At 39.7% G+C, this 26,858-nt stretch overlaps 1 protein-coding gene, 1 non-coding gene and 1 pseudogene across 2 annotated transcripts in view; all 3 read right to left on the bottom strand.

Annotated features, from left to right (window-relative positions):
* IARS1 (isoleucyl-tRNA synthetase 1) overlaps positions 1 to 26,858 on the bottom strand; it is a 90,134-nt gene that overhangs the window by 38,869 nt on the left and 24,407 nt on the right. Inside the window, exons 11-20 of the mRNA XM_077138903.1 lie at positions 23,188 to 23,310; positions 19,848 to 19,939; positions 19,079 to 19,177; positions 13,901 to 14,027; positions 9,718 to 9,791; positions 9,148 to 9,342; positions 7,449 to 7,535; positions 5,251 to 5,334; positions 3,941 to 4,085; positions 1,642 to 1,762 (exon numbers count right to left, since the gene is read on the bottom strand). Of these exons, the coding sequence (XP_076995018.1) occupies positions 1,642 to 1,762; positions 3,941 to 4,085; positions 5,251 to 5,334; positions 7,449 to 7,535; positions 9,148 to 9,342; positions 9,718 to 9,791; positions 13,901 to 14,027; positions 19,079 to 19,177; positions 19,848 to 19,939; positions 23,188 to 23,310 (1,147 nt within the window). The remainder of the gene's footprint in view (positions 1 to 1,641; positions 1,763 to 3,940; positions 4,086 to 5,250; positions 5,335 to 7,448; positions 7,536 to 9,147; positions 9,343 to 9,717; positions 9,792 to 13,900; positions 14,028 to 19,078; positions 19,178 to 19,847; positions 19,940 to 23,187; positions 23,311 to 26,858) is intronic.
* On the bottom strand, positions 451 to 582 carry LOC143675402 (small nucleolar RNA SNORA84). The gene has a single exon (XR_013171627.1). It is a non-coding gene; the product is annotated as a small nucleolar RNA SNORA84 (small nucleolar RNA).
* LOC143658853 (centrosomal protein of 57 kDa pseudogene) lies at positions 15,476 to 17,299 on the bottom strand (annotated as a pseudogene).

Here is a 26,858-nt window from a genome sequence, read left to right as displayed (position 1 = left end):
GATGTTCCAGCTGGGGTGTGCTCTCCAGCTCCAGCTTCTGAGAGGAGGTTGTGACGGCAGCTGGACTAGTGCCTGAGGATGGCAGGGCCGCAGGCCACAATCACCACTGTTTCCTGCCACCACATCACAGACGTGGGTAAGTGGATGGCAGGGGGGAGGAGATATTCCAGGGGAGCACAGTGCTCCCCATATTCCTAGGTAAGGTGCCCACCTTCGCACATGCTCTGGAGGACGACCCTTCTTTGCCATATTCACTCACATCAATCTCTGAGTTTCCAAACACTCCATAAGGGCAAACATACAGCCTGGTTGTCACTATGTGATGTGAAAATATTTGACAATTATATGATCCTTATCAATGCTTAACAGTGAACACAGTCCTTCCATGCAATTAATTACCATGTTCACCTTCCCAGACCCAATGTAAGGCTCCTCCTGTCCCAGGAAGAGCAGTGTGCCAGTGGTCGGGCTGTGGTGGCTGCTGAGGGGAGCAGCCCCCACGCATGAACCACAGGGTTGCTTTGGCCCACCGCAATCCCCTAGAGAGCTGTACGGCACAACAGCATCCAGCAACCACAGGGTGTGGGGACAGGGGATGCAATCTGCATCACCTGCCCTCACCAGGGATCAGGGGCTTGTGCCCACTCTCTTTATCAGACCCATTTTGACTTCAATTACAGCCAGACCCATCTTAGGGATTCTGGTCAACTGTTTCTGGAATTTATCAGGTTGAACTATGGTTGTATTTACCTCAAACCTTGAGGAAACCCACATAACCTACTTTTTCAATCTGCCTAAAATAAATTTATTGCTATCATGTTAACACGGGAAAATTTCCATTTTATTGCTTTTCTGTATTTTCTCATTTTTGTAGAATGAATAAGGACTACTTCTTTAATAATAAGAAATGTATCAGTAAGTACTACTTACTGAGAACCTATTATCTGCCAGTGACTTTACATATATATTCTATTTAAGACTTGGAATAAGTGTGACCAGATAAAGATGCTGAAGCTTTCAGAAATTAGGTCACACTTCCAACAGCTTTGAGCCTACAGCTCCCAAGCTGCAAAGCCTGCCCTCTCCCACAATCCTGCCAGATGCACACTGGTGCTCCTCTGGGGAGTGATGCACTTGGAAATCCTTGAAAGATCGAATTCCCCCAGCACTTGCAGACCAACACATCACTACAACTAACAAACCTTAGTAAACTTATATTCTGAGGGTAAAAGAAACAATCATAAATAAACAACCTAAATGCTTCACAAAGGGAATAATGAAATAACTCTAGGATACATAATTTTTTACAAAAAATGACTAACGATAAAATAGTTGTTATATAACACTGTAAATCGCTGTTTACATTCTACTTTTGAGTGAAAACAATCAGGATACAATAGTGTCAGTACATATACAAAATCATAAAATGAGAAAACTATGTACAGAAACAGCAGTGAAAGAAAATGTGCTAAATATGTTTCTTTAGGTGGCAGGCCAGGAGATATTTCCTTTTTATCTACTGTTTTGGATCGTCCATATTTTCTGTAAGTTTTCCTTTATGCTTATAAAAAAAATGGTTCAAAAAGGCAGTTATTGAGAGCCACCCACCCCTACACTGAGGAAAGACCCAAAGAGACACACCTGCCATCTCAGTCTTGAAAAAGCCAATGAGTGACTGCATGAAGGACAGGATCCACCGGTCTGTGATGTTGCCACTTTCTCTCACTGTGTTCTCATTGTACATGAATTCTATTTCTTCTTCCTAGTAATTTACAATTATTCAAACACTGTGAATGCTTCTGAGAAATTATTGTCAGAGGAAACAGATTCTTTAAAACACCTAAACTGGGATAAGGTAAACAAAATTAAAAAACAAAAACAAACCAGACCCTGTCAGCAATCTAAATTTCTAATTCTCAGCTACACTTCCAACATATTCACTAACCTGAAACATTACTCAGATTTCTGAGTAAACTAACAAGAATTTAGGAAAAAATTATCCCCCACACTAAATGATTATGAACAGAGAAATATTCCAAAATGTTTGTGGTGTAGGGTTTAGTTATTTTAAACCTAAGTAGAGAAGGACAGTAAAATAGGCTAGGACTGGGTGACTATACCGTAAATGAGTACTGAGAATGAGTTTTGCTTAAACTATGCATTTAACCTAGGATGCTCTGTTCTTTCTTTCTTTTTGCTTTGCCAAATCCTCCTCAATCCTAAAGGCCCATTTTCACTTGATAGAAGTTATTGCCCTCTTTGGTACTCATACAGCCTCACCAGGAACCAAGTGGAACTGGGACTCTTCACTGGGATTTAAGCACCATAAATGCCTGCTTCTGTGCCCAGGTGAGAGAGGGTGTCTGTGGCTGGCCTTGGCTGTGAGGAGGGCTGATCCAGCAGTATTCCTCGTGGAGCACGCAAACGAAAACCCTACCTAAGGGCCCTCACGCTACACCTATCTGTCACAGAGCCATGTGGAGATGAGGCGGTGGGATTGCTAACACAGAAGAAACCCAGGAAGCTTAGGGAAGACTCCTGTCTTTCTCAATTCATGGTGAAAAAAACCCACTGGGAGCCTAACATGCTGGGCTGAAGTGGCTCAGGTGAAACAAGCTGCTCCCTTGTCAACAGACTGACATGTGGCCCAGAGGCAAGTAGGAATTGGGGACTTGCCCCTGCTGAAGTGGAATGCCCAAAGCTTAGGGCAATCCAAACTGGGTTTTTTGAAAATTGCTCCAGTAGGGATAATAGGGTCACACGTTTATTCAACAATAGCTTGCTAAGCAACTGTACTTATGAGGTTCTGGAGATACAAAGATGAGTAATATCTGGGTACTGACCTCACACTGTGTTTTAAAACATAGACAGGAACATGTTCAATAAAATGAGATGGGGCCTCTGACAGCAGTCATCAGGGTGGAGGGGCTGTAGCCCAGAGGGCTCAGAAAGGATCTCTCAGTAGACAGGACTCCTGCCCCCCACAAAAGGCATGTTCAGATTCCAATCCCTGGTCCTGTAGGTCCAAATTCAGTTGTAAGAAGGACCTCTGAAATGTTATTAAAGTGTGCCCAAACTGAATGAGGGTGAGTGGGCAATATGAAGTCCATGTGATGGAAAAGACAAGGAAACCCAAAAGTTGCTGGCCAACCAAAAAATACTGACTCTAGGAGGCCAGCCTTCTAGTCTCTGAGACTGTGAGCCAATAAATTTCTGTATTAAGCCAACTCATTGCATAGTATTTGTTTTAGTAGCTGGGGAACTAAAATAGCAGGAAACTGCTTAAAAGCACACATACATAATCAACAGAACCTCTCTCACATTCAGAGTCTCAGCTCAAATTCCACTTCCATAGATGCCTTCCCTGACCACCCCATCTAAATTAGTCAACTCCATGCTCCCTGTGACTCTTTCTGTCTTCAAGGTACTTAGCATCTGTCTCCCACAATGCCCCAACCCCACTGGATACACGAGGAGGAGGGACCTGTTCAACGCTGTGTCCCCAGCACCCAGGAGAGAAGGCACTTAGTAATTTGTTGATCAAATGAATATATACTGTAGCTATCATCTTGCAGATAAAACTGTGTGGAGAGACGAGTCGCCTTCCTGGGTCTAACTCTGGATCCTGTGCTCACTGCACACATTACTGACCCCAGAGGACTGTCATTCCAGCTATGGCCTCCCCAGTGTATGACTCATGTTCCTCTGCCTCCAGCCAGTCTCCAGACTAGCTCTACAGCTAACCAACTCCCCACAGGGCCTGTTCTTTGTCCCTACATCAGAATGGCAGAGAAAGAACAATCTGCGTGGTCACATACAGAGTCGTGCCACACACCCATTCCCTTCTATCCAAGGCAAACTCAGACTGAGTCTCGACGTGCCAAGACCACAGCCAGCTGAACATACGAATTCCCTGAGCCAGCACCAGTGCAGCCCTCACCTTCTGGAGCCTCACCACATTCTGGATGAAGAAGCGATATGCATTGTACCAAGGAAGCAGCACGTCCTTCAGTACGTCACGTACCCCCTCCTCCTTAAAGCGGAGGTTTTCTGCTCTCACCACTGGGGAGTTAATCAGATACAATCTGGAAAGGGAGACAGAATATACAGAAAAGGCACACAGAAAGTAAATCAAATACTATTACTCATATTTCTGAAAGAACAAAATTAAAATTTAAACTTTTTTTCACAAAAGGGGGAAACTATGAATACTGTTCTTCTAATAGTTAATTTAAAACTCACAAAGCCTTTCCTCTCTAAGAGACTTCAGCACATCACTCCGGGGTGTATGGAATCCCAGACCAAAAGAAGACATCGGCCGACAGGCAGACACCTACTACGCTGGCCTCATGGCAGGACCAGGGTAATACCTGGTGGAACACGGCACCATAGGAAGGAAGATACAGCTGGCCCTCCTGGAGAGGCCATCTCCTGGTTTCTGCACACATGCATTTGACCGTCACACTGGGCCGGACACCAGGGATGCACACGGAGAGAAATCATGTGTGCTCTCCCCTCACAGAGTACACAGTCTAAGTGCAGTTCTCAGGGAGGGAAGGAAGGGTGCTCAGTGTCCTACAGGACAGCCTGTACCACAGAGAATCACAGTGCTGAGGCTGAGAAACCCTGTCTCATCGGAACCTGGGGGTCATGGGAGAGTCCCACGCACACTCCTGGGCAACATACACGACTGTGTCAATGTGCTCGGCACGGGCCACCTTGGCTTGGTCTCCTTATAAAATGCGGATGCTGAATGGGACTTCCACAGTTCCTTTAACTACACAAGGTGGGATTTCAGGACAACTATTTCAAGCAGCGGCTCAAGTTTCTTTAAAAACTTTTCAGTATGATTTTTATTTGCCTTAGCATAAATGTATCTCCTATGGCTCTTCTGAGGAGTAAGTCAAAATTAAAATAACGAAAGACAATCTTAATACCGACATAAGACTGGGACCCAAGGGGACAGGAAGCAGAGGAAACCAGCAACTACCCAAGGAATTCTTGACCACCTCAACTAAATCAAACTTGGGCCTCTTCCTCAAAAAAGACCTCTAGATTTGAAAATGTTTCCATTATTCAGAAAACTACTTCTGGGGTTTAAAATCAACCACCATATGAACGAGACATGCCTTCTGAGAGAGATACACTTTTAAAGACTAATTATACACCAAATCCATGGAACATTAATAGAATGGGAGAGGCTTACATTAGAAAAGATAAACAGACACAAGGCACAGCAATGATTCTTACCTGAGGGCATCAGCACCATATTTATGGATGATTGAAACTGGATCTGGGTAATTCTTTTTCCGTTTGCTCATTTTTTGGCCATCACTTGAAAAATGAAAGGGAGAGGCCAATGAAGCAAGACAACATCAAAGGTTATTTGCAAATCGGAAGGAGTAACTAACTGAGACACAAACTAGTAGTGTTAAGGCAAACATTAAGGTTGTTCGTTAAAAATTGTTCTGTTTTGCTTTTTTTTGAATACTGTGGTAAGTAAGAGGAAGTTTTTGGGTAGACTGAAATAGGAAGATGTTATAGTTTAAGAGCTAAGGACATAAGCTTGGCATTTATCCCAGAGAAATGAAAACTTACATACACGGAAAAACCTGTACACTAATGTTCACTGCAGCGTTATGCACGCTAGCTAAACATTGGAACCAGTCCAAATGTCCCTCAATGGATGTTTAAACAAACCATGGTCCACTCACGCCAAGAACACGTTCTCATTAACATAAAGGAAGGTCTTGACTAGCAGCAATATGGATCATTTTCCAGGGAATTAGGCTGAGTGCAAAAACCCAATCTCCAAAACTTATGTACTATATGACTCCATATATATATATATATATATATATATATATATATTGCTGCTGTTGTTGTATGCTCTGCAATGGGGAGTTGTATTTCATTCTTTTCCATGTAAATATTACACTACAGAGGCACCATTCGTTGAATGTTGTGTGTTTTGTCTTTTTGTTTTTGGAGTGCATGGGCTGGGACTCAAACCAGGTCTCCCACATGGCAGGTGAGAATTCTATCACTGAACTATCTGTATAAAGCACTTATGAAATGACAAAATTAGAGATGGAAGACAGATTAGTGGTTCCCAGGAATTGGGGATGAGGGGTGGGAGGAACAGAGGCGGGGTAGGGGTTGTTATTAAAGGGCAACAGGAGGGACCCTTGGGTTCTATATCTTGACTGTGCTGGTGGTTACATGAAGTTACATGTGTGACATAATTGCACACACAAGAAAATGAGTATAAGCAACACTGGGGAATGTGAATGAGATCAGATTCCATTAATATTCTGATTGTAGTATGGTTTTGCAAAATGTTACCACTGGGGAAAACTGGACAAAGTGTACAGGGATCTCTCCGTACTATTTCTTATAACTACATGTGAATATAAAATTATCTCAATTCAAACATGCACATGAACAAAACAGAGACTTTAGAGCCAGACTACCTGGGCTCAAACCTTGAATTTACCACTCATTTGCTATGTGACCTTAGGCAAGTTTCTTTACTGTTCCTCAACTCCCTCCAACATTAAAAGAGGATAACTGCAGGTACCAGCTTGATGGCTCTGAGGATTAAATGAGTGAAGTAAACACTTATAAGAGCGCCTGACTAGGAACGAGTGTGTACTCAAGCTTAGGTGCCATTCTCAATTGGCAACATTCTACATATGAAACGGGTATCTGTGTGAATAACCAGTTGATTTTTTGTTTGTTTAACTTTGTTTTTATTTTTAATGACTAGAGTTAGTAGAAACAAAAGGGAAAAGGGGCACAGCTGAGGGAAAAGGAACCTCATCTGTAATACGAGACAATGAGAAGCACTATTCAGAGGGAGAAGTCATTTAGGAGAGGGGAAGGACGGAGTCTGGAGTTGGAGAACCCAGGTCAAGCCTAATGGCACTCACTAGCTTTGATCCTGAGCTCTAGAACCCACAGTTTCCTCATGTTAAACAGAGAAATCTACATTAAAGGAACAGTTTACAAATTAAGTAAGATCTGTAAGTAAACACACTTTACGAACTGCTAAGTGACAGATAAATGCTGTTTTTTTTTTCCTAGTAGGATCATGGGAAACACAATCTAAAAGTCCTCTACTTACTCTCTTCAGCTCTCAATACATTCCCCTTCTCCTTAAAACACAGTGGGCATGTGTGGAGAGTGCAGACAGAAAGCTAAGGATGGAGAAAAGGACAGTATGGGAGCTTCAATAAAAGGGAAGAGCAAGCAGCAAGAAATGTAGGACTAGAGGGGAGAAAAAGTAGGAACAGAGTTGGGGTAGGGGGGAGTATGCTCTGGAATTCCTCTATTCAGAAAGAAAACTGTAGTTGGGTCCATACAGAACCCTGAGCAACGTTTCTGGGTACAAAAAAGAAGAGTATCAAGAACAGGAACTAGTCATTATGCAAAAGGAATACACCTGCCTCGCGAGGACGAGACCGTTCACAATCACATTCTTGAAAGCTGGCTGTCCAAAGAGGGCTGTGGCTAGCACCAGCAGGGTGTAAAACCTGGGGGAGGAAAAAACAGCTGAACAGAAAGATTCCAAGCATATGAAAACAACATTTACTTGTGGGACTGAATTTCCACCTTTGATATGTTAAATTTCTTGACAATCATTTAAAGCAATGGCTATTAATCTTGGCTACATGTCACAATTATACGGGAAGCTGTGAAAAATTACTGATGCAGAGGCCCCATCACGGACCAAACCACAGACCAGTGACCCTTCCTCTGCCTGAAGAGACCCCCAGTCGAGGGGCACATGGAAGTGCCACTGCCCATCCTCTCTGGGATCCAGTGGAAAGAACCACAGGGAGAAGAGGACAGAAGGGGAAGGACTCATCACCAACCCAAAATAACTGGCAGGGAAATCAAAGATGCGTGACATGCCTGGTGGCACAGGTCATGTGAAATAAACAATGTGATGCAAAAGATGCAACAAGCACTTTCATTTCAAAGGCAACAACTACACTGCAGGAGCAAAGGACACGCTTCCACATCTGCTAGCTAGAGCTCCCCAAGAGAACTGTATCACATCCCTGCAGGCTCTCCCAGTCAGTGATATCTTGGGCCACCATGTCCTGACTTTGGACCCAAGAACATCAAGGCACAGAAGAGATGAGGATGGAGCTCGGACCCCACGCCTAAAATGAACTCTTGACTGGACATTCTGTTCAGTTCTAAAGAGGGTCAAGAGGAATCCTGGTGCCCACTCTAAGCAGCTGGATCCCGAGGGAACGAGGAATGCAGGTGGCACGGATGCAGGGACCCACAATGAGGACTTTGAGCAGCTGCTAAAAACTCCTTAGAGAAACAAGCTTGCTGATAAGGCAGAGTCCTCCCTAAAAACAGGAATTTGCTCCTGGCAGCTGTTCCTATAGATAGGTTAGAAGCCACAAATAGACTGAAGGACTTTGCAACTGAAATTGTGCTTCTCACACAGCACATTCTAGAACATTAAATCTTTTTGAAGACTACCAAAAGTTGTAAAAGGAGACAATGATACCAACATTCTGCAAATACAATCCTAAAAAACAAACATTACTAACAAACGCATGATTATAATATGGGCCTGAAAAGATCATACAAGAGAAGGAAAGGGTACTACTTTAAATAAGGAACCAGATAACACCAATGTCAAAATTCTCTGCTGGCATGTTTTGTTTTTATCATGATTTTTTTTTTTTTTAGAATGCTAATTTATAAGGCTAGTCTTAACATCTGAGTGAATTTCCAGATGTCTGCAAATCGTCTAGTACCCAATCTAATACCCTGTAAGGTAAACTCAACAAACATTGGGTAAATAATTTGAAGTAAACAAGCAAGAACACTACATTGTTTTCTATCGCATAAACTTCCAGTATAACTAACTTCTATATTCTAAAATCTCAGTAAAATCAATCAAATTATAAAACCACAGCCCTCCTGTAGTGAGATACTCCTATTCACAAGGCCCCTTGACTGTTCACATTTCCGTGGAAAGCAACAAATGGAAGGAACACAGCCTTCTTGATTGCCATGCTCTCCCCAGAATCTAGCAAATAAATGGCAGGCACTTGATAAAATACTTGTTATTGAATAAAATAAAATTGGTAAAATACTTGAAAATAAGGAACACACCATCCTCTGGTTTGGTCAATGCCTTCAGCAATGAAGTCTGCAGGAAAAGCGTCCTCAAATTCTCTCCTGTTTTCAAACGGGTAATGAACTTGTGCATAAGGCATGCTGCCACTCTCAAACCAGCAGTCAAACACTTCGGAGACTCGGTGCAGTGGTCCCTTCCCACGGCGTGAAGGAATGGTCAGATGGTCAATGCTAATAAATAAAAAATAAGCCATTGCTAGTAATTTTAAGCACAACAGAATTGGCCATTTAACTGCCACTATGAAAACACAAAGCCCTGAAAGGCTCTTATTATATGTATTTTCAAACAGAAATATCAACAGTTACCAAAAGGCTTTCAGAGAGCACATGAGCCTCTATCTGAACACTTATCAAAGTCACATGGAGTAAGCATGCAACAAGTCAGTGATCAAGGCCACATTATCTCAACTTGAAATGAGTTTAAGAAGGAGCAAACTAATAATTTCTACACATATTCTACTATACAGACTGTCATAACAGACTAGGAACCGGCCGGTGATGCTAGAATGCTGGCTGAATGGAAGGGAATCACTTTCAGAAACCAACCTCTCTCTGTGGATATCGGAGATCTTAGCTCCTGATAGCTCTTCAAGTTCCGCCACTGATCCAATGCATACTACCTGTCAAAAACCAAGTTAAACAACAGGAGCTCCTGAGAGTCAGAGATGACACTGAGAGTTATGCAGCTTTCATGTTCAGGTTTAGCCAAGCTTTGTTCTTGTTGAAAAGCTCATTAACACACCAATCTGGGATAATGGTTTGAGAGAAGGAATTGTCACTAATTCAGCACTTCTTTTATCAAAGATTGCAGGCTACTTTTTGAAAAGACAAGCATGAAATCCATTAATTTATTTACCTATTCTATTTTAAAACAAATTCCTATATGGAAAGAATTTTGCTTTATTTTAATAAACATTCACAGTCATCACTTTGATAACTTTTTTTTCAGTCAGCAAACAAAAATTTATTTTTAGAGTGAAATCTTTAATACATTCTGACTTTGAGACTTTTAACCAGTAAGTATCAATAACAATCTTTCCCTAAGTGAACGGTTTCCTTCTATAATACCCCAAATCCACAGGGAAAAGGACAAAGCTCCTGATCTAGTCCTATAATTGATTCATTTCTTTCCTTCCTCCCTCCCTTCCTTCCCTCCTTCCTCTCACTCTTATAATTTCCATCCTTTCCTCCCTTCCTTTTCTCTTTCATCTGACCTAATTTTTTCCCTTTTCCTCCCTGCCGTTCCTTCTTCCATCCCTCCTTAGTTGCATTCCAGTATCTTCAGGGTACTATTGTAGCTTCTCAGTTTTTTGTTTCTTGGCAGTACATAGGAGCTACAATTACTTGGAAATGAGGTGGCCTCCTAGATTAGGAAATCAGCCACAACGCAATGGTGAAGGTGCCTTCTAGGAACAGAATAGTAACCACGACACCATGACTCGAGGGATAGTATTGCTCTGTCATATACGCATCTTACTTTTCTGAATTCAACTACTTATACTGTGCAGAGGGAGAGAGAAAATAAGTGATTCCTATATGTGACCCTTTATGCTGCTCCAAAAAGCAAGCAACCACAATTGATACGCAAAGATAAATAAGTCAATTTTGGATTCTTAGCCTCTAGGGCCCAGTTCCTAAAAATTCCATCATTTCAGTGACTTTCAAGAATAATTTTCAATAAGTATTTCTTGTTAAGTCTACCAAGTGCAAATCTCTACCAAAATTAAGCAGCAAAATGAAATGCTTTAGCAAATTTTTACTTACTAAAGTATCTCAGTATTTCTCTGGCGCTATAATCTGTATCTCTCGAAGTCAAATCTAGAGCAAAATTACTATGCTTGGAGCAGAGCAAAATAACCAGACTAGATCTGAAGCTGCTAGGACATGTGTGAATAAGGAGGCTGAGAGATGGAGGCAGCAGGCATGCATAACAAGGGAAGTCACCTAACAGGAGCCTCACCAGGAGCAGCTACCATAGGCTTTCACCCAGGGCTTCCTTCTCTGCCCTCCCTGCTCAACCACACAAAGACAGAGCACACCCTCCTCTCACCGCTGGCCAGTTCCCTCTCAGGTCTTTAGAGGAGAGTTACCGAGATCTCTGGGGCTTTTGGAACCCCATACTTTCGTCTTATCACTGCTCTAATGGTCTCAGTATTGGACAGAAGGCCCTGGCATAGAAATAAGTATATACATATATATGAACATATATACACATAAATATAATCAATTGAATTTACAAATTAAAGATCTGAAACTCTTTGGGAAATTTTTTTTCCTTCAAGTTTTCCTTTTTCATTATCTGTAAGAGAAATGTAATGTGCCATGAATTTAATGCACACAGACATCAGGAATCTCTGTTCCAAAATTTATCAGTAACTCAGAAGGAAAAAAACCAGACCAAAGCAACACACACAAAATTTCATGTGAGTATACAGAGGAGATAGGATTTAATGATTGCTGAATCATTAAATTGATATCTCTTTTAGTCTCCTGTATATTAGAGCAGCTACAAGTAAATACCTAAAATAGTTGAATCGTAATTCATGTCAAACTCTGAAATATGTTTTACAACTAATTGTGGTGCTGTGGTTTGAAATTTATTGCTTTTTTGTATATATGTTATTTTTTACAAAAAAAAAAGAAAAAAAGCCGATTGTGGTAATAAAAATATCTAAGCCTTTTAGCTGCCTATATTCTGGAGCAGCTATAAGGAAAAATCTGAGCAGATCATTTGGTAGCCCATGAGAAACTCTGAGATCTGTCTTGTAACTTCTTGTTGAGGAGTGCTTTGAAAACTATTGCTTTTTATTTTTTTGCTTTATATTATACTATACAATAAAAAAGAATTAAAAAAAAGAAAAAGTCTGCTGAATATCACAGCTCTAAAGCGTGCCCCTTGTGTTCAAGGCAGGGGACTCCTTTCTTGTCCTCCACACCCCATGTCACCCCTGCAACCCTACCACCTCCGCTCTTCCTTGGACATCCTCAACCAGACAACAGCTGCTCATTCTGCCCACAAGCTCTCCTCTCCTTACCTGGCTCACCTGCAATATCTCCCTACCTCCATATGCCTAAATCCTCCCCCTCTTTCAATGTCTGGTTCAAATAAAGACCAATTCCTTCTGCCATAAAGTCACTGTTCTCCCCCCTTTGCCGTTCCAGCTGCTCCAGGCTCCTTTCTTAGTGCTCCATGCTGAGCATGTGATTGTTCCCCAAGGACCTCACTTAACCATTAAAAATTATAACAATACAGCTCTCCAGAATTATTAATTAATTACATCCCCCTATCTTTTAGTGTGGATATCCCTGCTTAACATGAAAAAGTCAGAATAGGCACTGCCCAAAGAACCCTACAGACTGGGAGAAGGATTAAAGGATAAGGAGGAGCTATAACAGAGAAAATGAGATACAACAGAGAAAATGAGATTTAATAGAAAATGAGATTATAATAGAATAATATTATTCTAGTAATAGTCTTTCTAGCCTCGTGTTTTGGAACAGCTAGAAGGAAAAATCTGAGATGATGGAACGGTAGCCCATGACAAGTTTGGGTATCTGTTCTGTAACTACTTGTTGAAGTGTGCTTTGAAAATAATTCTTTTCTCTCTTTGCTTTGTATATATGTTATATTATACAATTTAAAAATGTTACCAAAAAAAAAAAAAAGGGCTCCTAGGGCTTGAACTGAGACTCTATAAAGGTTTCATGCATTAAGCTTGCTTTCCTGGAAGCTATGATTTCCAGAGAGTTCCTAGGCCAGACAAATCCTGAAACCCGGAGGGGCCAGCTTCTCCAAGATTATCAACTAATTATATATCTCTTTCCTTTGTGTCCACACCTCTCAACATGAAAAAGTCAGAAAGGCATTGCCCACAGATCCCTATAGATTTGGGAGAAGGATCAAAGGAGAAAGAAGAGTTATAACAGAGAAAACAGAATTTAACAAACGAGTATGACTGCTGAATCATTATACTGATATTTCTTCTAGTCTCCAGTGTTTTCGAACAGCTGGAAGGAAAACTCTGAAATAGTGCACTGGTAATCCATAACAATCTCTGAAATCTATTCTGTAATTACTTGCTGAAGTATACTTTAAAAATTACTGCTTTTAGGGCAGGTCACAGTGGCTCAGTGGCAGAGTTCTCGCCTGCCATGTTGGAAACCTAGGTTCAGTTCCCGGAGCCTGCCAACCTAAAAAAAAAAAATTACTGCTTTTGATTGTGATGATAAAAAAATATTTAAACCTTCTAGCCTCCTGTATTCTGGAGCAGCCAGAAAGAGAAATATGAGAGAAGTGTGTGGTAGCCCATTACAAACTCTGAGATCCTGTGTGTAGTTGTTGAAGAGTGCTTTGAAAAGTATTACTTTTTTCTTTCTTTGCTATGTATATGTTATACTATAAATAAAAAGTTTTTAAAAAAATTACTGCTTTTTCTTTGTATATGTTATATTTCACAAAAAAAGTTTAAAATAATAACAATAAAAGGACCACAAAGGTCCACCCCCCAAAAAATCAATGTGTGCATGTTTCTTTAAGAAAAATATATTCTTCATTTTTACAGAGGGGAAATTTTTAAAGATATATCTAGCTAAAGTAAAAACAAAGAGAAAAAAAAATCCAGATGCTATAAGGGGTTTATAAAAAAAGAAACCATATTGTTTTATATATAGAAGACATGAAGCAAGTATTCCAGCAAACATAAAACAAGAAAATAATTCCCAGCCTCACCTCCTCAAAGTCTTCACTGACCCACAGTGGAATAGGGGTGCCCCAATATCTATTTCTGGAAATTGCCCAGTCACGTGCATCTTTCAGCCAATTTCCAAATCGTTTTTCTCTTACAAACTCTGGGACCCTGCAATGAAGAAATGAGATAATCAGAAAAATCAGACACGTTAGTAAGACAAAACTGTAATTATATCCACATCGGCCTGGAGCAGTGGCGCAGTCCTCTCACAGTTCACCCTGATGTTGGCTAGCCTTGTCCCACTGCAATCCAGTTGCAAGAGTGACTCTTCAAAACAAATGACAAGGGCTTCCAATCACCTACAAAACAGAGACTGAATGACCTAGGCTACGGAGGGCCGGTCTGCAGTCACCCCTCCAGTGTCCCCTCTGGTCACTCTTGGCTTTGCACTTCAGACTCCAGCAACTAGACAAGGTCCTTAAAATGCTGTTTCTTGCCTTCCTGGCTGCACTCTTGCCGTCCCTCTCTTGCAGTCATTGTCATCCTCTTTCCTCTGTCATCCTCTTTCACCCTTTCCTCCAAGTCTTCTACTGCTTTTGTCCAGCAAATGCCTCTTTATGCCTTAAGATTCAGCTTTGCAGGGAGTCTTCCTAGGAACAAGACCTTAGGAGGCCCCCAGCCTCCCAAACATCTGGTTCTTCCCTTAAGGCACGGCAGTTACTGTCCTGTACTATAAAGACTGGTTTATATACCCTCATGCCCCAAGGTAGTAAGCTCCTCAAGGGTGGAGCTATCTTATGAACATTCTATACTTAGCACCTTACAAAATCCTTAAATTGTGTGAGTGTTAACATTAAGTGACTTAATAAGCTTCCTAGGTTATAAAAATGGAAAACTGTTCTATTTTGAAAAATTAGGGTCACATTATGAGGAAATATTAGAAAGCTACAGTTTAAAACCATTTCCTTTATACTGCTGAGATTCTTCCCACGCTCTCAAAATCCCCAAATCCCAGACTTTTAGTCTAGCTGGGTCTAGTTGGGACTGAGAGTGAAAATTTTCTACATTCTGGTAAAACCCATTCTTCTGGAACACACAGATTCAAACACTGCTTAATAGTTGTACCTTCAGATTTACATAAAATCTCTTCTGGGAAATAACCTGCAGGTTATATTAAACTGAGAAATGCAACAATATTGTCCTTGCAGTGCTTAATCCTACAGTGTGTAGAAGACAATATCTTATTCTACAAAATCAATCATAAGCATTTAGTATAAATGATTGTTGTAAGAACAACCAAAAATAAATGTAGGATAAATCCTAACAGTGACTATTATTTAAGATAAAGAACTCAGAGTACAGCAAGATTCATCCCCAAGTCACTCCAAGATCAAATAAATGGTAGATTTCAGGATTAAAAAACTATAATGTCTTGACTGAACAGCATGATTACAAATAGGTATTATTTTTAAACTAGGAAATTGCTCTACAATACACCCTCTCCCTCCCATTCTCACTTTATTCCACCCTCTCCCTCCCATTCTCACTTTATTCCCAAATCTCATTTACTTCATTAACAATTTGCTTAAAATTCATAATTTTTACAGATAGCTGACTTAAAAGATTACTCGTCGTCTTTTTCTTTTAACAGTAGATTAAAAAGTAATACAAGTATATTTAATGGTCAATGCCTGGATTATCAAAAAACAAAACAATAGGGAGGGTAAATGCAGAGAAGGAAATGAGTTCTTTTTACTTAGCTTCTAAGAAAATACCAATGGAGAAACTGAAAGGAATCCTCTTAAATACATATCAATATTTAAATATAGAAAACCTCCACCAAGAGCCCAAATAAAGTATTTTTAATGGTGTATGAGAAGAGGAAAATAGGCACTTTATGCCAGGGAGAGATTTAAAAATGATACTCATCAAGCAAACACTTCCTATGAGACAGCCTCATATTTTGATCATTTAAATCTAGATGTACGAAACTATCTTAAAAAATCACAACCACAAAAGTAAAAAAAAATTGGTAATTTGTTTACAAAGTGTAATATATCAGTACAGCAAATCAATCTCAAACAAAGCAGAGCATGGATGGCTTCTCAGCCTTTAAAAATTCCTGGTTTCCATTTAAATGGTTTAACTATTCCCGCTTAACACAAGACACCTCTTTATGAAGCTTATGCCCTTTAACATTAATTAATTCCAACAGAAGTGAACATGAGACCTGGAAAGAAAATTGTCAACAAACCACTGATGAGGTACAGATTCTCTGAATAAAATTTATGACCTGGTACCAGTCAATAATTCCAACACAAACTTCCTTTGTAATGAATTCTGTATAATTTGCATGTCCTTCAGTAACTGAAGATTTTTCTTGCTTTTTTTTTCTCCAGGTCTCAGTTAGGCAAAATCCTTCTTATCTGTGGTTCCTGTGGTTCCAGAAGAACAGCTGCTACTGTTTCTTTCTTCACCAAAAGGCTTTTTGGTGGTTCTTGATCCTTTTTTTTTTGCTTCTCTATCTTCTGTTTCTCTAGCTGGGCTTGATATTTGCAAACTTTACTTATTTGACTGGCTTTTGCTTCTATCCTTCCCACTAATGCCTCCAGTTCACTCTAAGTCTTCTCTCAGTTCAAGAGCTGGTGACTCCTGGATAAATTTTGATAACTGCTGGTGACCAAAGCTCATTTGCCCAAATTCATCCTGTAAAGTCTGTAAAGATTTCTGTCAACTCTTCATTAGTACTGCTGGAGGAGGGAGGCGTCACTGGCAACTTCGTATTTTTACCACTTCGTGAAAATGCTTGCTTTGACAAAGGAACACTGCTAACTACACGATCACTGCACAGGCAAGACATGCTGAATACTGGCTATCAGAGCATGGCTAGGGCTGGTGGACTTTCCAGCTACAAATGGCATATCAACCAAGCACAGTCTATAATGTGGCTGTACAGGAAAATATTTCCTAGAACCTCTCTTTTCTGGTGGCTTTGACTTCTTTTTTTAAAATTTTTCTTGCACTAGGAACATATGGAGATGCCTTATCTTCTAATATAAGTCTACTTGTTTCTAGACCAGCCTGCAATCGGGCTGCCTTAACCTGCATACGTTTCCTTTCCTGTTCTTCTTCACAGAGTTTTGCTTCCAATTCTTCCATTTTTTTTCCCGCAAGGGCCTGCATGGTGCTATGTTTGTTATACTCCTGTTTAAGATCTAATTTTTCAAGCTGGCTTTAAACATGTGTTTGATCATGTTGCCATTCTCTTTCTAGAGAAACCAGTTTTTCTAATACAGATGTCCTCCCCATTTCTGTATGCTTTATCGTATTTCTCATGTACTCCAACTGTTTTTCTAAAAGATTACATTTATTTTTTGCAGCTAACAACTGAGATGTCAGTTCTTGAGTGTGCTCTGATTCTTCATTCTTTGAATTCTCCCTTTCTTGTACCTGTTCTTTCAGTACTTTCTTATATTCACTTGTTTCTCTAGACAAGGTTTTCACACTTTCTTCTGCTTGAATCCTTTCAAGTTCTAAATGTCAAATCTTCTCTTGAAGATTCTTCAGAGCAGAAAATATTGCTCTGGAGTTGCTTTCTGGAAAGGCAAATGCAGGCTTATTTGGAAAATGTTCAATATCACTATTAAGGAAATTATTGGGCAGATATATTACATATCGTTCTAGTTTGCTAGCTGCCAGAATGCAATACACCAGAAACAGTGGCTTTTAAACAGGGGAATTTATTTAAATTGCTAGTTTACAGTTCGAAGGCCGAGAAAATGTCCCAATTAAAACAAGTCTATAGAAATGTCCAATCAAAGGCATCCATCCAGGGAAAGATACCTTGGTTCAAGAAGGCCGATGAAGTTCAGGGTTTCTCTGTCAAGTGAGAAGACATATGGTGAACACAGTCAGGGCTTCCCTCTTGGCTGGAAGGGCACATGGCGAACATGACATCATCTGCTAGCTTTCTCTCTTGGCTTCCTGTTTCATGAAGCTCCCCGGGAAGCATTTTCCTTCTTCATCTCCAAAGGTCTCTGGCTGGTGGACTCTCTGCTTCGTGGTGCTGCAGCATTCTCTGCTCTCTCTGAATCGCCCATTCTCCAAAATGTTTCCTCTTTTATAGGACTCCAGTAAACAAATCAAGAGTCACCCAAATGGGTGGGGACATGTCGTCACCTAATCCAGCTTAACAACCACTCTTGACTAAATCATATCATCCAGGGAGATGCTCTGATTACAGTTTCAAACATACAGTATTGAATAGGGATTATTCTACCTTTATGAAATGGGTAGCTAAAACATGGCTTTTCTAGGGAACATACATCCTTTCAAACCAGCACACATATGGAGATGAAGAAGGCAAATCATATTCCCACTGGACCTTGATGATTCAGCTAGGATGTTCAAGAAATGAGAACCAAAACTGGCAGAAACCTATGTCACCACCACCTTTCTCCTGCCCAGCAAGCCTCTGCAGCTCCAGAACGGTCTGGGTTCTCACACTCTTCTTCAAGATTTGCTTTTTTCTTTCTTTGCTTCGTATATATGTTATATTATACAATAAAAGAAAAAATTAAAAAATAAAAAATTTATTGCAAAAAAAGATATATAGAAACTATGTATCTAATTTGGAAGTTACATATTCCAAATTACTGAGAGAAAGGGAAAAACTTAAAGGAAATCATAGAAACTAATTAGAAAGAATTAGTGAGCTGTCCACCAGGAGCGACCCCATGCCCAGCCCCTGATGGAAGGGTTGAGGGTGCTGGTGCCAGGTCTAGAAACTCCTGCCACAGACCCCCACTGGGATGCCCAAACTCAAAGCACACACCGACAGGGCCACATGGCTTGAAGGACTGCTTGCAGAGCCGATCAACAGGTTTTTTGTTTTTTTTCCTCAAGGGTAGGTACCGGGAACTGAACCCAGGTCCTTGGGCATGGCAGGCGAGAACTCTGCCACTGTGCCACCACTGCCCGTCCCCACTGGTTTTTAAAAAAGAAAACTGCTCCATATATGTAGTACCACAAAAAGAAAGTTACTTTTGCTATATGACATTATGTGAAGCATTTTGTGTTCCTGAAAACACAGAATTAAAAATGGCTATTAATATAATGCACAAAAGATGGATATCAAAATATCACAATTTGGGGATACACACACAAAACCAATACCTATTAACATGACAAGGACATTATAATAACACTTTAGTACTCACCAGTAGCACTGGTCATTGTTAATTAGGAGTTTGTCCACCATGTGCTCCACTCGTACAAACCAGCTAGGAACTGCTTTGTAAATCAGGGGGGTGTCTGACCTGTGGAAGCAAATCACAGAATGCAAATGGTCAGAATGATAAAGCTGGCACCCACATATGACTTCTAATATCTTACTGATGTCATTACCAGCTGCGTAGCCTGCTAATATTCATTTTCTTATAAATACAAATATAAAAACTCAAAAAGGTCATCTGAATTCAAACATTAAATAGGTCATCTCCTCCACAATACCAAGGCATAATCTAATACAAGAACAAGAAAGACTAGAAAGAGAAACAGAGTTCTGCTACTGTATGACAGTAGTCCAGGAAATGCTGTCAGCAGAGAAGGATGCCACTGGACATCTCACTTCACCTACATCTTGACAGCATGATTCTGCCTTAAAACTTGGTACCAAATATCATTTCTCACTAAGCTCCCGTTAGAAAATTTTAGAAATGTCTCTCATCCTAAAGAAATGTGGTCCCAACACAAAATGGATTTGCATCTAATTTTCTCACACTACTTCTGAGGCAAGACAGACAACCATGAGATCTTTATATACTCATAAAAAAACGACCTGAAAAATGAAACAAGGAGGTAGTTTCTAAACAGCAGCCCGAGACAACAAAGGAGATAGGAACCACCAATATAATGGAATGGGCAAAGACAATAAGGGCATCCACAAATACGAGGCTCTAGATATATACAGTCTTGTTTTCTTTTCACCTCCAACAGAAAGGGTAGCTATGAGTCACGGTGCTGGCAACCAGCAGTCGGCCTTGCTCCTTCAGGGTTCTGATGATAGTTTTGTCAGCATCCTTTAAAATAAAATTTAAATTTAGCCAAGAAAATATCTTACAATATTTGGTAATATAATACAATTAAGTATACTACTAAAATTTGGTATTTCATTACTTTTTGCAATTACAAATAATTACAAAAGTATTACTTAAAAAATACTATGTTCAGAGGGTTTTCAGGAAGATGACAAAGCAGAGCAGACTTGAGTTCTCTCCTACTCTGTGGAAAAAGATAGGGGTTGGGAAGAAAATGATCAGGACTGTGGTCCCTGTTTGTGTGAGTAATCAAACAGGGTCTAGACAGTTTTGGGGAGGAGAGAGGTGGGGGAACTGGGCTGGGGAGAGTCAGGTGGGCCAGGTGATGGTAATTCCTGCCGGTGTGGGCTGTGGCATGAGGGGAGGTGTGATTGGAGGCAATTGGCTGTCACTCAGCTCCAACTGGCCCTAGCTGCTGGCTGGGGAAACCTCCAAAACATTAGCAAATCAAATCCAATGCCACATGAAAAGAAGTATACATGATGACCAAGTGGGATTCATACCAGCAATACCAAGGGTGGTTCAATATAAGAGAATCAACCAACATAATATAGGACATTAACAAACTGAAAGGGAAAAATCACATGATCATATCGACTGATGCTGAAAAAGCAGTAGACAAAATCCAGCATCCTCTCCTGACAAAAACATTTTAAAAGTTAGCAATCAAAGGAAACTTTCTCCATATCATAAAGGGCATATATGAAAAACCCATAGCCAGCAGTATACTTAACAGCGAGAAACTAAACGCATTCCCCCCTAAGATCAGGAATGAGACAAGGATGCACACTGTCACCACTATTATTCAATACTGTATTAGAACTCCTAGCTGGAATGATTAAACAGGAGAAAGAAATAAAAGGCTTCCAAATAGGAAAGGAAGAAGTAAAACTTTCATTACTTGCAGATGACATGAACCTATACTTAGAAAACCCTGAAAAAGCTATGGCAAAGTTACTTGAGCTAATTCATAAACAAATTTCACAAAGTGAATTTGCATCTTGCAGTTGGTAGTGTTCTGGTGCTGCTTCCTCGGCTTGCATCTTAGCCTCCAGTTACATGTCGATGGCTTGCGACTTCTTGGTTCTTTTCATCTGAATTACAACATTAGGGTTCCTTCTTTGTTTTGTGCAGTTGTGTTTTTTTTCCCTAGTAACTTATATATAACCTAAAATTTCTCACTTTATCCACTTCTAAACATATAATTCAATGGAGTTAACTGCCGTCACAAAAATGTGTCTCTATTACCAGTACCATCATCCATTTTCATGCCCTTATTTTATTTACTATTTTATGGATACAAAATTACTGTGCAAAAAATCAGTAATGCTTCTATACACAAGCAATGACCTATCTGAGATAACAATTAAGGAAAAAATTTCATTCAAAATAGCCACAAGAGGGTGAGCCACAGTGGCTCAGCAGGCAGAGTTCTCGCGGCCATGCCGGAGATCTGGGCTTGATTCTCGGTGTCTGACTAAGAAAAAAAAAAAAAAAAGCAAAATCAAGTAACTAGGAATAAGCCTAACCAGGGATGTCAAGGATTTATACACAGAAAATTATAAAAAATTGCTTAAAGAAATTAAAAATGACCTAAACAGCTGGAAAGACATCCTATTGCTCTTGGATAGGAAGGGTGAATGTCATTAAGATGTCAATTCTACCCAAACTGAGAAGACTTGGAAAAGCTGGTTATCAAATTTATATGGAAGAGAAAGGGACCCTGAATAGCTAAAGATATCCTAAAAAAGAAGAGTGAAGGTGGGAGACTATCACTTCCTGACTTTAAAGCTGACTACAGAGCCACAGTGGTCAAAACAGCATGGTACTTAAATCCACACTCCTGCTCCTGAGCCTACTTAAACAGGACTTTTAGAAGATGCTATTCTTAGCTAAAACTGAAGGAGGGTGGGTCTTAATTCAGATTAAAAGAATCAAGAAGTCACAAGCCATCGACATGTGACTGGAGGCTAAGAAGAAAGCCGAGGAAGCAGCACCAGAACACTACCAACTCTGGGAGACAGTAAGCCTTGCCCATCTTTACTGTGGATTTCATCTAGCTCAAAACCAGAGTCAATAAATTCCCGCTGCTAAACCAACCCATTGCGTGAGTACAATGGAAGAGGAATCAGCAGTGGGTCCAAACGGAGGGCAAATTCACCAAATTCATTCCATTTCGTATCATGACATGCTTGAAAACTAGGAACCCAAAGGTTTTTTAGCCTGAGAAGCCTGGTTATAGAAAGAGCATTAAAAAAAAAAAAAAAAAAAAAATTGTGGGCCACAGTGGCTCAGCAGGTAGAGTTCTAGCCTGCTGTGCTGGAGACACTGGTTCGATTCCCGGTGCCTGCCCATGTGAAAAATTAAAAAAGAAAGAGCATAAAATCGTAAAAAAAAAGTAAGGGCATGAAAATGGATGATGATTTTTGTGAATGCAGTTAACCCCACTGAATTGTATATATGAAAGTGGATAAACTGGGAAATTTTAGGTTATATATAAATTACCAGGAAAAAAAAAAACAACTGCACAAAACAAAGGAACCCTTTATGGACTACAGTTAATGGTAAATTATAATGCTATTAATATATCAATTGCACCAAAGGTATAACATTAACGCAAATGTTAATAGGGAAAATTGTGTTTGAGAGGGGAAAAGTACATGGGAACTTCATAACTGCTGCATGATTTTTTTTTAAACCTAATATTTCTCTAATAAAAAAATACATAAGGGCACAGATTAAAAAAGAACAACAAAACAGTATGGTACTGGCACAAAGATAGAAGGATCGACCAACGGAATCAAATCAAGAATGTGGAAACAGACCACCAAATCTATGGACAATTGATATTGATCTTTGATAAGGCCCCCAAATACACTGCTGGGACGGAATAGTCTTTTCAATAAATGCGCAAGGGAAAACAGCCAAAAGAATGAAAGAGGACTCCTACCTTACACCCTATATAAAAATTAACTCAAAATGGATTAAAGACCTAAATGTAAGAGCCAGTACCATAAAACTCCTAGAAGAAAAGGCAGGTAAACATCTATAAGATCTAGTAATAGTACGTAACTTCTTAAATTTTACCTGAAACACAAGCAGCAAAAGAAAAATAGACAAATGTATTAATTTCCTTCATGGGGAAAAGAGGAAAATCTATTTATCAAAAGCTGAATAATGACAAAATTATGATAAAACAGACACCTTTCTATGTCATATTCATTACAGACCTTCACATATTGTCCCATGAAATCTGGCACTTCTGCTGTGAAACAGCCTGAAGCATCAACAGGGCAAATGGGATGTGAATCTTTCTGAATGATGTTGAAGTCCATACAGATCCTAAAGTCATCCTGGAAAAAAAGGGGTAGGTGAAGAGAGGGAGGCAAAAAGAACAAAGCAGTAAGAACGTGTATTGGGGAGGAGCAAGAGGATAAGGGAGAGTATGGGGTGATAAACAACGAAATTTTTTAAGAATCTTATATATAAATGCTATCAATTTTAATTACTGTCTTATTCTTAAGTTAACTCAATGAATTAACTCATTCAGATAAACATAAAACACTCTTATAGTCAGACAGGGAATTAGATCATCTAGTCTACTCTTTCCAACAATTATTTCATGGACCCCTACATGATAGCTACTTTTTTAGTAACCACCATATGAGAAGACAGAAGATACATATGAATATTTTTAAACTAAGTCAAATTTGATTTACAACAGCAGCATATATGCACATCTGAGAAGCAGAGTAGTTATAAGGCATTACCTTTGCAGTACCACATAATGCTTGAGGTACCTATGGATTTGCATCCCATCAAGGGGCACCCAGAGGATGGCAACACTGATCTAAATTCAAAGTATTTACTTTACAATTAGATAAGCTGGCTCTAGGTAGCATAACTTATCCAAGAGAATATAATGCTTCTGGAATATGTTTGGAATAGTGCCACAACAAGCAGAGCAAGCACTTATAAAGCATTGTATGTTGGACACTTTTCTAGGTGCTTTTAATTATATTAACTCATTTAATCTTCACAACAACCCTGTAAGGAAGGCAGAGACAGGTGGACTAGGTTTTCACCATGCACTTCGTATAAACCAGCAATTATCCCTATTTTACAGAAAAGGAAATGGAGGTACAAAGAAGTAACTCAGCTATGAAGTAGTAAGGCCAGGATTCAAGAGTCCAGAGTCCAGGAATTTCCCCACCGTGCTATGCTGCCTAAAGCTAACATTAAAGGGGCTGACTTAGGTTCAACAGTGAAACCACACTCTGGTTTGACTACAAGACCAGCTGAAAAGTGGACATACTTCTCCTGAGCCTGTAAGAGGCTGCAGGATGAGATGGAAAATGTAAATGCTAACAGGAATGGCAGCAAGAACCTCACCACGATGGGTGAGCTAGAAAAAACGCAAGGAGCACAGAGCTTTCTATCAGGGAGGGGAGAGGAAGCAGCCTTACCCACTCCAGCTAGCTGAGAGCAGCATTCCTGAGCAGAGCCTGGGAAGCCGGGGGAGGCAGAACTGCACAGACTCTGCAGTGGGGTCACCCGTATACCACCAGGCAGGTGCAATGGGTGGCAGGCCTTCCAGAGACCGCTTACTCAATATTTTAAAGATCTGATCTTTGTAAAATGCAGGATAGATACATGAGGGATTACTACACTAAACGACAAGTACCGTACTTGAAGAGGAAAATCCGAAATACAATTCAAAATGAAGTAGTTGGATTTAAAAAAATTTATTATGAAAGGAGTAATCAATCAGTTGACCTTTAAAATGATTAAAATGATTGTAACTATTCTAGCAAATCGTATCCAACAACACATTAAAAGAATTATACATCATGACCAAGTAGGATTCATCCCAGGTATGCAAGGATGGTTCAACATAAGAAAATCAATTAATGTAATATACCACATCAACAAATCAAAGCAGAAAAATCACATGATCATCTCAATTGATGCAGAGAAGGCATCTGACAAGATTCAACATCCTTTCCTGTTGAAAACACTTCAAAGGATAGGAATACAAGGGAACTTCCTTAAAATAATAGAGGGAATATATGAAAAACCCACAGCTAATATCATCCTCAATGGGGAAAAATTGAAAACTTTCCCCCTAAGATCAGGAACAAGACAAGGATGTCCACTATCACCACTATTATTCAACATTGTGTTGGAAGTTCTAGCCAAAGCAATTAGACAAGAAAAAGAAATACAAGGCATCAAAATTGGAAAGGAAGAAGTAAAACTATCACTGTTTGCAGACGATATGATACTATACGTAGAAAACCCAGAAAAATCCACAACAAAATTACCAGAGCTAATAAATGAGTACAGCAAAGTAGCAGGTTACAAGATCAACATTCAAAAATCTGTAGCTTTTCTATACACTAGTAATGAACAAGCTGAGGGGGGAATCAAGAAACGAATCCCATTTACAATCGCAACTAAAAGAATAAAATACCTAGGAATAAATTTAACCAAAGAGACAAAAAACCTATATAAAGAAAACTACAAAAAACTGCTAAAAGAAATCACAGAAGACCTAAATAGATGGAAGGGCATACCGTGTTCATGGATTGGAAGACTAAATATAATTAAGATGACAATCCTACCTAAACTGATGTACAGATTCAATGCAATACCAATCAAAATCCCAACAACTTATTTTTCAGAATTAGAAAAACCAATAAGCAAATTTATCTGGAAGGGCAGGTTGCCCCAAATTGCTAAAAACATCTTGAGGGAAAAAAAACGAAGCTGGAGGTCTCGCGATGCCGGACTTTAAGGCATATTATGAAGCCACAGTGGTCAAAACAGCATGGTATTGGCATAAAGATAGATATATCGACCAATGGAATCGAATAGAGTGCTCAGATATAGACCCTCTCATCTATGGACATTTGATCTTTGATAAGGCAGTCAAGCCAACTCACCTGGGACAGAACAGTCTCTTCAATAAATGGTGCCTAGAGAACTGGATACCCATATGTAAAAAAATGAAAGAAGACCCGTATCTCACACCTTATACAAAAGTTAACTCAAAATGGATCAAAGATCTAAACATTAGGTCTAGGACCATAAAACAGTTAGAGGAAAACGTAGGGAGATATCTTATGAATCTTACAACTGGAGGCGGTTTTATGGACCTTAAACCTAAAGCAAGAGCACTGAAGAAAGAAATAAATAAATGGGAGCTCCTCAAAATTAAACACTTTTGTGCATCAAAGAACTTCATCAAGAAAGTAGAAAGACAGCCTACACAGTGGGAGATAATATTTGGAAATGACATATCAGATAAAGGTCTCGTATCCAGAATTTATAAAGAGATTGTTCAACTCAACAACAAAAAGACAGCCAACCCAATTACAAAATGGGAAAAAGACTTGAACAGACACCTACCAGAAGAGGAAATACGGATGGCCAAGAGGCACATGAAGAGATGCTCAATGTCCCTGGCCATTAGAGAAATGCAAATCAAAACCACAATGAGATATCATCTCACACCCACCAGAATGGCCATTATCAACAAAACAGAAAATGACAAGTGCTGGAGAGGATGCGGAGAAAGAGGCACACTTATCCACTGTTGGTGGGAATGTCAAATGGTGCAACCACTGTGGAAGGCAGTTTGGCGGTTCCTCAAAAAGCTGAATATAGAATTGCCATACGACCCAGCAATACCATTGCTGGGTATCTACTCAAAGGACTTAAGGGCAAAGACACAAACGGACATTTGCACACCAATGTTTATAGCAGCGTTATTTACAATTGCAAAGAGATGGAAACAGCCAAAATGTCCATCAACAGAAGAATGGCTAAACAAACTGTGGTATATACATACGATGGAATATTATGCAGCTTTAAGACAAGATAAACTTATGAAGCATGT

The sequence above is a fragment of the Tamandua tetradactyla genome, chromosome 2 (assembly GCF_023851605.1).
Source record: "Tamandua tetradactyla isolate mTamTet1 chromosome 2, mTamTet1.pri, whole genome shotgun sequence".
Taxonomy (NCBI): domain Eukaryota; kingdom Metazoa; phylum Chordata; class Mammalia; order Pilosa; family Myrmecophagidae; genus Tamandua; species Tamandua tetradactyla.
The sequence above is the reverse complement of the archived record's forward strand: the minus strand, read 5'-3'. Positions and strand labels throughout refer to the sequence as shown.